Source organism: Pituophis catenifer, unplaced genomic scaffold, assembly GCF_029215685.1.
Source record: "Pituophis catenifer annectens isolate HBS135680 unplaced genomic scaffold, rPitCat1.0.hap2 SCAF_1, whole genome shotgun sequence".
In the NCBI taxonomy this organism is placed as follows: Eukaryota; Metazoa; Chordata; class Lepidosauria; order Squamata; family Colubridae; genus Pituophis; species Pituophis catenifer.
In genome coordinates this window covers 48,085,568-48,098,345 of record NW_027256881.1, presented here as the reverse complement: position 1 = coordinate 48,098,345, position 12,778 = coordinate 48,085,568, and the positions used below count along the sequence as shown (strand labels likewise).

General features: G+C 35.7%; 1 protein-coding gene across 1 annotated transcript in view; it reads left to right on the top strand.

Annotated features, from left to right (window-relative positions):
* The window catches only part of USH2A (usherin), a 474,981-nt gene that overhangs the window by 81,642 nt on the left and 380,561 nt on the right, over window positions 1–12,778 (top strand). Inside the window, exons 11-12 of the mRNA XM_070957393.1 lie at window positions 706–901; window positions 8,094–8,735. Of these exons, the coding sequence (XP_070813494.1) occupies window positions 706–901; window positions 8,094–8,735 (838 nt within the window). The remainder of the gene's footprint in view (window positions 1–705; window positions 902–8,093; window positions 8,736–12,778) is intronic.

Below are 12,778 nucleotides of genomic sequence, written 5' to 3'. Positions count from 1 at the left end.
ATCAAAACTGATCCAGAGGTTTTCTAGCAAAAATGTTTGGGACTTCGTTGCTTAAGAAAAAAGTAATGGTGATACAATTGAGATATATACAAATATTCATGGCATGAAGGAAGTTGATGTTATCCACCAAAGCTGATTGGAAATAGGCCTGTTAATTCTGCTTAAAGATTTAGTCTTTCTTCTGGATGTAGGGCAGCATACCTCCAAGTACCAATTGCAGGGAAGTAGCAGTAGGGTGTGGTAACTCTCTATCCCTTGCTTGTGGGTATCATAGAAGTATCTAGATGACTACTATGAAAAATACAATGTTGGATTGAGATGGATCTTAGTTTGTAATGTCTTACAAATTAAGTAGCATGGAAATTGGGGAATATATCACGGTGTCTGAAATATCAGCACTTAACCATCTAAGAAAGTTACATAGGACTAAGCTGCCCATATGTGGAGTGGTTTGATAAAGGTTCAGGAATGCATCAAAGCATCTTTCTCCTCAAACTACTTATTCTTCTTGAGGTGAATGTATTAAATTCCTGCTGTTTCTCTAGTTCTCTTTTTAGTGAATAACTATTAGTGCATGAAACAAATTCCTGTTTCTGTTTGAAGATTATCTAACCTACTAATACACTCATTTCACTAATGAGTATGCACAAGGCAAGAGAGGAAAAGTGCACAACATTTGACCACACTTTTTATATCTTTTTTTAGATTGGAGGAAAATGTAATTGCAAAAGACATGTGTCTGGTAGACAATGCAATCAATGCCAGGAAGGATTCTACAATCTGCAAGAGTTCAACCCTGATGGCTGCAGCTCCTGTAGCTGTAATGCCTCTGGGACAGTTGATGGAGATACTACCTGTCACCAAAATTCAGGCCAGTGCAAGTGCAAAGAAAATGTTATTGGTAAGTGCAAGGCAAGAATCTACATCCAGACATTTTTGCTTTTTCAAGACATAAATTTCTTTCTTTCTTTCTTTCTTTCTTTCTTTCTTTCTTTCTTTCTTTCTTTCTTTCTTCCTTCCTTCCTTCCTTCCTTCCTTCCTTCCTTCCTTTCCTTCCTTCCTTCCTTCCTTCCTTCCTTCCTTCCTTCCTTCCTTCCTTTCTTCTTTCCATCCTTAATCAATCCCTTCCTTCCTTCCTTCCTTCCTTCCTTCCTTCCTTCCTTCCTTCCTTCCTTCCTTCCTTCCTTTCTTTCTTTCTTTCTTTCTTTCTTTCTTTCTTTCTTTCTTTCTTTCTTTCTTTCTTTTCTCCTATGAAATGTAAAGGTCAACAGAAATCTATGTATGCTAGGATTTGTAATCATGGACCATGTAAATTTAATTTTTTAATTCATCCTCTGGGCTATTTATCATTTTTAACAATACATGCTTTTTTGTTTTCTATTCCCACAGGATTTTTCCAGAAATTAGATTTGATTATAGCCATTTATTATTTTTAACATATTTGAGGGGAGCCACAACTATGTAACAACAAAATTTATCAAGCTCCCAAAATATAAACTGTATATAATGCGCTTTGAAATGTTGATAAATGGGAATAATATGCAAGAGTGGCTTTGTTTGTTTGTGTTTGATGAAAGGAATGATAACTCTACATCTCTCATACATGTGACTTTTTTAAAAACATCACACATAATATTAATATTCTTGTATTAGAATCTGTTTTGTTGTAGAAATAATCTCATACTTCCTGGAGAAAAAAAGCATTAAAATACCAATAGTCTTTTGTTTACCTGTAGGATTTCTGAATAATGTATGTATGTATGTATGTATGTATGTATGTATGTATGTATGTATGTATGTGTGTGTGTGTGTGTGTGTTCAGTACACGTAAATCTTAACATAGCTTTATTTTTTGGGAGAAAAGAAGAATCTTCATATAATGTCCTAATTTCAGAGCAAAATTATTAGATAGTACAATTTCAATCATTTAGTTGAATAGTTACTCAGCTTTAATAATCCCAATTATGTACAATTTTTGAAAAGCCATTATTAACAGGAGAGGAGAAATATATATAATTAAGATTTTTTAAAAAAAAATTGAGGGAGAATTTAAACATTCATGTTCCTGTAAAACTATTTTTTATATGTGTTATTAACCATTTGAATTTTGAGAACAGAAGTTAAAGTTACCACAAATTTGCTAAAACCCTAAAAATAAGGGTTGTATAAGATACATTATCTTTAACGTGTTCTCATATATCTTTTTCCTATTTGATACTTAAGATTCTTTTCTAACTGGAAAATATTTTTTTTTAAATAATAAAAATTAAAGACATCAAGCTTAAGTTTTCATCACTGTGCATAAACAGATGATTTTCTAATACTGGGACAAAAAACAAGAACTGAACATGCCTATAATTTTGTTAGGAAATTATAATAAATATTAAGAGGTTCTGTTTTACTATTTAATTTTATATGGAATATTATATATATATATATCATGTGTGTGTGTGTGTGATATTTCTATATATAGTACTGAACAAACTGAACAAAACTACTCGGGTGGAGGTAGACTCTGAAAAGGTATTTGAGATGTGTTGGGCACAGGTAGGTTTCAGCAGATTCTGACCAATTCTGGAGAACCAGTAGCGGAAATTTTGAATAGTTCAGAGAACCCGTAAATACCACTTCTGATTGGCCCTGCTCCCTTCTCTTCTCTGCCTCCTGAGTCCCAGCTGATCAGGAGGAAATGGGGTTTTGGCAGTACCCTTCCCCTGGATTGGGGAGGGAATTTAGAGTTTACAGTATCCTTCCCCTGGGGTGGGACTGGAGATTTTACAGTATCCTTCCCCTGCCATGTCTACCAAGCCATGCCATGCTACGTCACCAAGCCACACCCACAGAACCGGTAGTAAAAAAATTTGGACCCCACCACTGGTTGGCCATCTATTCTTGAAGCTACTAATCCAGAACAAGCTCACAACATATAGAAGGCATAAAACTTACAAATTATCTTGAAAATTAATAAGGATAAAATGATTGGTGCTTAATATATTACTCTAATGTGTAATTGTATAACACATGCATAAAAATATATGCATGTACATATATAAAAGACCTGGGAAAATGTTTGCCTAATGTTTGGGTAAGACCTTTCTGTCACTGGAATATTAACATGAAAAGTCCTTACCTAGCTACTTGCCCATGATATTGCTTATCTATTCCATATGAAATTTATATTTCCCCATTTGTTTGGGAAAGCAGTATATAAAGCATTTCCTCCCACGAGGTAGGACATTAACTTCCATATTTAGTAAGTATATATGTAAGCAATCTCATGTACCCACCATTGCTCTTTTTTTAACTACTGAACAAAATATTGAAAGAGCCTACATGAAAGTGTGTATTTATTTTAAATAAACATGTGAATACTTTAAAAAAAGTGCTGGTTGTACAGTACAAGTAACCTTAGAGGCTGTTGTCACTATCAGTTTAAACAAGCTTCATAACAGAAAATGTAACTAAGGACTGCAGTGTTATAGAGTAGGCCCTATTCAAGTTAGCACAACTGTTAAATCTTACTAATGATCCTATCACTACTAAAATACATTAGCACCAATAATTTTATTAAAGTAGGTGATTTATCTAGAATAAAAAAGGGAGAAGAATGTGAATTAAATGCCAAGCGTGTTAACTCCCCTGTACTTGTTAACATTGAATGGGATGCCCTGTAGGCCTTTCCTAGTATCGTTAGCAATAGATTACCTGTCAGGAATATGTATGGCATATTCAAATAAGCACGGTGCATATTTTTAAAACTGATACGATATGAATCCGTGTAGACCAATTTTAATAGTTCAAAATGAGTCATAATTCTTGTTAACAATACAGTTATTTTTAAAATTTGCAGCAATAGTGCTCTTTTTTTATTTTCCTTATTGAAATTAAATGATATGCCTTAGGTGAGCCATTCATCACTGCTGAAAGAACTTGCCTTCTATTGGAGTTCTCCACTTTTTGTCCATATCTAATATGTTTCCCACTGTTTGGGGATTTGTTTTCTCAACATACAATATTCTAAGTATAAATTTGTGTACCCAAGTGGCTTTTTGAAAGAAAGAAGATGTTTGTTAAAACAGAACTCCTGATTTATTTAATTTATCATGTGACACAAACAACTGAACAATCACAATTTCATTTTATATTTTAAATAAAGAATTCAGAATTAAAATCATCATTTTTAAAAGAGAAGAAGCACTTCTCAATTTATTCCCTTCACCTCTAAATTAATAGACTGTACATTCCCTCAAGATTTTTTTTTTAAAAAAAGCATAGTCTTCAGGGCAGTTTAAACTAACTTTCAAAAGAAAACCGATAGAGGCATATTACACTGTTTGGTGGTCCTTTTCTTTTTCTTCTTTTTTCTTCAAAATTAATGTGTAATGTGTGTGTCTGTGCATCATACATGTATATAAATATCTGAGGTAATATGATTTGGTGCAGCATAGGAAGATCTAGACCAGTACAGTTACTGTTTTAACATTTACACAAGGAATTTGATTAATTTGATTAAATAATAATAAGCAGATTGTAAACATGGTTTTTTAATATTATAATTGAGATAGACAGATAATGTTTTCTTAGCATGGATTACAAAATGATTTTATATAGACCTCAATTTACAACCGATCACATAGCAGCTGTTCAAAATTACAATAGACCTACCTGAGGGCTACTTATGACCTGAATTCGTAGTTCCACTGGTTGCCTCTCCCCATGAACATGGGCACCTAGCAACCAGGATGTATTTATGGTCATTTACAATGCCCTGCAGTCACATAATCACATTTTATGACGGTTTAACCAAAACCTGGCATTTACTTGAGGTTTTTGGCAAAACTGTGCCCATAGCAAATGATTAGTTCACTTAACGTTTGCAGTGTTTGCTTAATGACCACTGCAGGAAACATCATAAAATCAGGTCAGTCACATGACTAACTGATTTTACAACTACCATGACTTAACAACCATAAGTAGAGGACTACCTGTGTTATAAACCTATCACTCTGAAAAAGGAAGATTTTCATAGGATTTAGGATCCGAGCTTCTCCTAGATCAGGGGTGGGCAACTGTGGCCCTTTTACAACCTGTGGACTTCAACTCCCACAATTCCTGAGCCAGCTTGGCTGTCTCAGCTTGGCTTGGCTTGGCTTGCCAGCTTGGCTGTCTCAAGAATTCTGGGAGTTGAAGTCCACAGGTTGTAAAAGGGTCACAGTTGCCCATCCCTGTCCTAGATCCATCTTTCTACCTATATCATACTAATCCTTCTCTCTTCAGTTTGTTCTCCTTTGAAAATGTAAACTAGGAAATGATTTTATGCTGAGAGTGATAGTTCTAATGCCCACCCATCATAAGGCACGTATTGAAATACCAAGAACTTGCCTTTTTGGCTTCCAATATATTATAGAAACAGAATAAATTAGTGGCAAGAAAAGGAGGCCCTTGGTGATTTGAAGAAAGATCCCCTTCTGTATCTATTTTTATTTATAATTATTTATTATTTTGAAGTTGTTTAATATTGTAGATAGTTACTTTTGTCCTTATATGTTGTCTCTTATAAATATATTTTAAAACATACTATTGGGCTTTTTTTTAAAAAAAAGAATGGCAATTCAAATTACAGTTGAAATAGATACAAAGAAAAAAGGGTTTGTTTTTGTAAACTTTACAAGCTCTATGGCAGTGTTTCTCAACCTTGGTAACCTGAAGAAGTGTGGATTTCAAATCCCAAACATCCTCAGCCAGCCTTGCTTACCAAGGATGATTTACCATTCTCTGTGCAGATAAACTGAGATTACTGAGGACTCTCTGTTTCTAAAGTATGTACTCTATGACTGCACATGGCTTTTACAACTCAGTTGCTTTCCATACATTTCAGGTAATATCAGTTAGTCATCATTGATCCCAACTCTAGTAGCAAATCTAGCGCTTATCCTCTTGTGCTTCTCCTTTGGATTTTACTGTATTTTATGAATAAACGGCATGTTTTGTTATGTTATAGCTTGTAGCTGAGTTTAATACTGTGAATTGTGTTTAGTTGGATTTTCCACAGAGCTTTCAATCAAGGAAGCATGTAATTGTAAGGGCATGTACCTTCAAACCTCCATTTGAAGGTTGCTAGATTGTGATGTACAAGCTCCTCATGTTCTGTTCTGCTTCAACTGCAACATAATATATTTATGTTATTTTATTATTATTTTGAATAAGAATTTTCTCTTTTTAGGTCTCAGGTGTGATCAGTGCAAGTCTGGATATAAAGTCATCCAGAATATTAAGCAATTATAAATATCTGAGGTAATATGATTTGGTGCAGCATAGGAAGATCTAGACCAGTACAGTTACTGTTTTAACATTTACACAAGGAATTTGATTAATTTGATTAAATAATAATAAGCAGATTGTAAACATGGTTTTTTAATATTATAATTGAGATAGACAGATAATGTTTTCTTAGCATGGATTACAAAATGATTTTATATAGACCTCAATTTACAACCGATCACATAGCAGCTGTTCAAAATTACAATAGACCTACCTGAGGGCTACTTATGACCTGAATTCGTAGTTCCACTGGTTGCCTCTCCCCATGAACATGGGCACCTAGCAACCAGGATGTATTTATGGTCATTTACAATGCCCTGCAGTCACATAATCACATTTTATGACGGTTTAACCAAAACCTGGCATTTACTTGAGGTTTTTGGCAAAACTGTGCCCATAGCAAATGATTAGTTCACTTAACGTTTGCAGTGTTTGCTTAATGACCACTGCAGGAAACATCATAAAATCAGGTCAGTCACATGACTAACTGATTTTACAACTACCATGACTTAACAACCATAAGTAGAGGACTACCTGTGTTATAAACCTATCACTCTGAAAAAGGAAGATTTTCATAGGATTTAGGATCCGAGCTTCTCCTAGATCAGGGGTGGGCAACTGTGGCCCTTTTACAACCTGTGGACTTCAACTCCCACAATTCCTGAGCCAGCTTGGCTGTCTCAGCTTGGCTTGGCTTGGCTTGCCAGCTTGGCTGTCTCAAGAATTCTGGGAGTTGAAGTCCACAGGTTGTAAAAGGGTCACAGTTGCCCATCCCTGTCCTAGATCCATCTTTCTACCTATATCATACTAATCCTTCTCTCTTCAGTTTGTTCTCCTTTGAAAATGTAAACTAGGAAATGATTTTATGCTGAGAGTGATAGTTCTAATGCCCACCCATCATAAGGCACGTATTGAAATACCAAGAACTTGCCTTTTTGGCTTCCAATATATTATAGAAACAGAATAAATTAGTGGCAAGAAAAGGAGGCCCTTGGTGATTTGAAGAAAGATCCCCTTCTGTATCTATTTTTATTTATAATTATTTATTATTTTGAAGTTGTTTAATATTGTAGATAGTTACTTTTGTCCTTATATGTTGTCTCTTATAAATATATTTTAAAACATACTATTGGGCTTTTTTTTAAAAAAAAGAATGGCAATTCAAATTACAGTTGAAATAGATACAAAGAAAAAAGGGTTTGTTTTTGTAAACTTTACAAGCTCTATGGCAGTGTTTCTCAACCTTGGTAACCTGAAGAAGTGTGGATTTCAAATCCCAAACATCCTCAGCCAGCCTTGCTTACCAAGGATGATTTACCATTCTCTGTGCAGATAAACTGAGATTACTGAGGACTCTCTGTTTCTAAAGTATGTACTCTATGACTGCACATGGCTTTTACAACTCAGTTGCTTTCCATACATTTCAGGTAATATCAGTTAGTCATCATTGATCCCAACTCTAGTAGCAAATCTAGCGCTTATCCTCTTGTGCTTCTCCTTTGGATTTTACTGTATTTTATGAATAAACGGCATGTTTTGTTATGTTATAGCTTGTAGCTGAGTTTAATACTGTGAATTGTGTTTAGTTGGATTTTCCACAGAGCTTTCAATCAAGGAAGCATGTAATTGTAAGGGCATGTACCTTCAAACCTCCATTTGAAGGTTGCTAGATTGTGATGTACAAGCTCCTCATGTTCTGTTCTGCTTCAACTGCAACATAATATATTTATGTTATTTTATTATTATTTTGAATAAGAATTTTCTCTTTTTAGGTCTCAGGTGTGATCAGTGCAAGTCTGGATATAAAGTCATCCAGAATATTAAGCAAGATGGGTGTGAGCCTTGCCTGTGTAACATCCATGGTTCCATGAACAATTTGTGCAATCCTTCCACTGGACAGTGCACTTGTAAGGAAGGGGTTAAAGGAGTTCATTGTGATACCTGCATTGATGGCTTTTATTGGATGGATGCTTTTGGCTGTAAACCTTGTAGTTGTCAAACAGCGGGATCAGTTTCTGATACATTGTGTGATCCCAAAACAGGACAGTGTATTTGCAAGCCTAACTTTGGTGGAAGGCAATGTGATGATTGTTTAAATGGGTATTATAAAGAATGGCAAAACAATGCTTCAATCTGTATGCCATGTAACTGTGATAAGTCTGGCTCTGTAAATGGCTCTTTAGCATGTGACAAATTGACAGGGCAGTGCCCTTACAAATCTGGTGTCACAACTCTTCAGTGCAATCGGTGCAGGCCCTATATGTATAACCTTACTGCTCAAAATATTCTTGGCTGCATGCCTTGTGACTGTGACCTTCTAGGGACACTTCCAGGAACAGCATGTGACCAAACCAGTGGACAATGTATTTGCCAGCCTCACCGCCAGGGAAGAAGGTGTGAAAAGTGTAAGCCAGGTAAGAAAAAAATGAGCAAAAACATCATTATGTTTTGTAAATCCCTATTAAGATTCTGTAAAATCCAACCTTGAAAGCAATATTGTATGTAAAATATTTATTTCAGGGGTGAAATCTAGGAGGTTCTAACAGGTTCTGGAGAACCGGTAGCGGAAATTTTGAGTAGTTCGGAAAACCGGCAAACACCACCTCTGGCTGTCCCCAGAGTGGGGTGGGAATGGAGATTTTGCAATATCCTTCCCCCAGGAGTGGGGAGGGAATGGAGATTTTGCAGTATCCTTCCCCTGGAGTGGGGTGGGAATGGAGATTTTGCAATATCCTTCCCCTGCCACGCCCACCAAGCCACACCCACAGAATCGGTAGGGAAAAAATTTGGATTTCACCCCTGATTTATTTCCTTCCTAATCTTTGTCATAGGAAATCCTCAATAAGCATGTTGCATATATCCATTCACAACAGAAGGAACTAATATAAACATATGTTATTTTGAATCAGAGGTTATTATATAAAAAGAACAAACTTAAATTAGCAATACTGGCTGGACAAGACTAATCAGCATATCTTTTGCTGGCAAATTGCCAGTATTTTATACCGTTTATACCATGTATAAACAATATGTAATAACCATATTGTTATTTCAGTTCCACAATTTAAAAATGCACAGATAAGTACTATATTTGTGTTCTAATGGCCCTTGTCAGAATCAAATCCCAAGGACTTCACAGTTAAGAGACTGATTCCTTGCCATTAGGTTGGTGTACACCTAAGTGATCAATAAAGGATTCCTACCTAGAATAATTTTTCCCTAGCCTGACCCTTCAGGTGTTCTAGTGGTGCACCTATTCTCACGGTAATTGAATCCATCCACTTTGCCGCTATTTGCTGTCTTATCTTTTCTTCCACCAGAATGACAGGTTGGAAACATATCATCCTGGACACGATCTATCAATATGGCTATGTGGCTATTAAGGTTCAACATTGACGTCATTCCTAATCAAATGTTGCTAAAATACTATATAGATATATATTTGCTTTAATTTATATGCCGCCCTTCTCCAGAGACTCAGGGCAGCTTACAATGCGTTAAGCTTCAAGGTGTTGGTCACCACCTTTAAAGCGCTCCATGGCAGAGGACCTGGGTATTTGCGGGACCGCCTTCTGCCGTCAATAGCCTCCCACCGACCAGTACGCTCCCACAGAGAGGGACTCCTCAGGGTGCCGTCAGCCAGGCAATGTCGGCTGGCGACCCCCAGGGGGAGGGCCTTCTCTGTGGCAGCTCCTGCCCTCTGGAACGATTTGCCCCCGGAGATATGAAGGATATAGGATCTCCGGGTCTTTCGCTGTTCCCTAAAAACTTTTCTTTTCCATCAAGCAGGGCTGGTGTGAACCCCCCCCCTTTTTTTTTAGCCTTTTAAATTGTCAATGGATTTTAGTTTGAATGTTTTAAATTTTGAGCCAAAGTCATATAATTCTTTTAAAAATTTTAAATTTTGTATTGGTATGTGTTTTAGTTCTGGCTGTGCACCGCCTTGAGTCCACTAGGAGAAGGGCGGGATACAAATTGAATAAAATAAATAAAATAAAGCAATAGCCTTCATACTTTTGTATATTTATACAAAGTCAGCTTATTGATCCCACAATCTGGGTCCTCATTTTACCTACCTTTGAAAGGATGGAAGGCTGAATCAACCTTGAGCCTGGTGAGATTTGAACTTGCAGTAATTGCAAGTAGCAGATGTTAATAACAGTGCTTTAGTCCACTGTGCTACCAAGGCTCTTACCACTTGTAGATGGTATATATCACAATATATTGTAAATACAGATTGCTATCTTGATTAAAGTACTTATTAGTTGAATCTGAATATCATTTGTTCCAAAACTGTAGATTTCATGAAGATTTGTCAGGTATGATGCAAGGAGATATAAAATATTTTCATTTAGAGGTTGGTAAATGCATAATAAAAATACTGGCTATATCACTATGCATAGATGATATTTATAGAAAGTATCTTTCCATATTTTTGTAATAAAATCATATATCTGAGTTGTTTTAATTTCTACTTAGTTCCAATTTTCTTTTAGTACATTGATTCTCTCTCCCTCGAAGACAAACTGCTGAATTTTATTCTATTTTCTTATAAATACTTTAGCAATATGAAATAGAAGCAGTATGAAGAAACAGAGACAATAAATTTGATGTTCACTTCTATTGGACTAAATTGCCCAATCAGCCCCTGGATCAGGAGGAGGTTTAACTAATAGTAGTTATACAAGGCAGCCAAGAAACATTTGCCCATTTTAGCGATTAAAAATACTGCTATGTTTATTGTTTATAATAGTTCCAGATGCTTTAAAGCAGTGTGTTTTAAACTTTTCAACACCCACCCAACCATCCATCCCATATATATTAAACATATTTGAATATTTCTTTAAGAAAAGGGAAAATTAAATTCATATTGCAAACTCCCTGTCATTTTTTTTAACATTAATCCATCTGTTATGATCCTTAATGAAATGTATGAGTGTGGGTGACAGCTTATTTCATCAGTATCTCAACTAAAATTCATTAAAGTCTTAGCATCCCTAAGATAACATACAGCCTATTTCAATATTAGTCTTGATGGTAGAAAATATAGAAAAAACACTATCATAAAAATACTTGAAAGTAAAAGATAGTACGACAAGCCTTATATTGGCTCATTTTTTCATTTTTAATTTATTTTTATTCTGCCTTAATTATTTTTAAAAAAATAACTCAAGATGATGAACATACAGTACTTAATATTCCTTTCTCTTCAGAACCACAACCTTGTGATATGGGTTGTGCTGAGAGAGTGAGATTGGCCCAAGGTCATACAGGTGGTTTTCATGCCTAAGGAGAAACTAGATCTCACATTTCCTAATTTCTAACTAGTGTCTTAACCATTACACCAAGTATGATGAAAGCTCATATACATTTTATTACAGATGTCTCAGACTTTTCAATAGAATAGAATAGAATAGAATAGAATAGAATAGAATAGAATAGAATAGAATAGAATAGAATAGAATAGAATAATAACAGAGTTGGAAGGGACCTTGGAGGTCTTCTAGTCTAACCCCCTGCTCAGGCAGGAAATCTTATACCATTTCAAACAAATGGTTGTCCAATTTCTTCTTAAAAACTTCCAGTGTTGGATCATTCACAACTTCTGGAGTCACATTGTTCCACTGATTAATTGTTCTAACTGTCAGAAATCTCTTCTTAGCTCTAGATTGCTTCTCTTCTTGAAAAGTTTCCACCCATTGCTTCTTGTCCTGTCCTCAGGTGCTTTGGAGAATAGCTTGACTCCCTCTTCTTTGTGGCAGCCCCTGAGATATTGGAACACTGTTACCATTTCTCCCCTTGTCCTTTTTTTCATCAAACGTGACATACTCAGTTCCAGCAACTGTTCTTTATGTTTTAGCCTCCAGTCCCCTAATCTTCTTTGTTGCTCTTCTCTTCATTCCTTCTACAATCTCAACATCTTTTTTACATTGTGATGACCAAAACTGGATGCAGTATTCCAAGTTTGGTCTTACCAAGACATTATAAAGTGGTATTAACTTTTCACGTGATCTTGATTCTATCCCTCTGTTAATGCAGCCTAGAACTGTGTTGGCTTTTTTGGCAGCTGCAGCACACTACTGACTCATATTTAGGACACTAGGACACCACGATCCCACTCACAGTTACTACTACTAATTGAGCTACCACCTATCTGTGCATTTGGTTTTTCTTGCCTAAATATAGAACTTTACTTCCTTCACCATTGAATTTCATTTTGTTAGATAGTGCCCAATGTTCAAGGCTGTCAAAATCCTTCTGTATCTTAAGCCAATCTTCTAAAGGGTTGGCTATTCCTGTTATTAGTGTCATCTGCAAATTTAATGAGTTCCCCATCTATCCCCTCATCCAAATCATTGATGAAGATGTTGAAGAGTACTGAGCCTAAAACAGAATCTTGTGGTACTCCACTGCATACTTCCCTCCATGTAGATGAGTTCCATTGAGGACTACACAT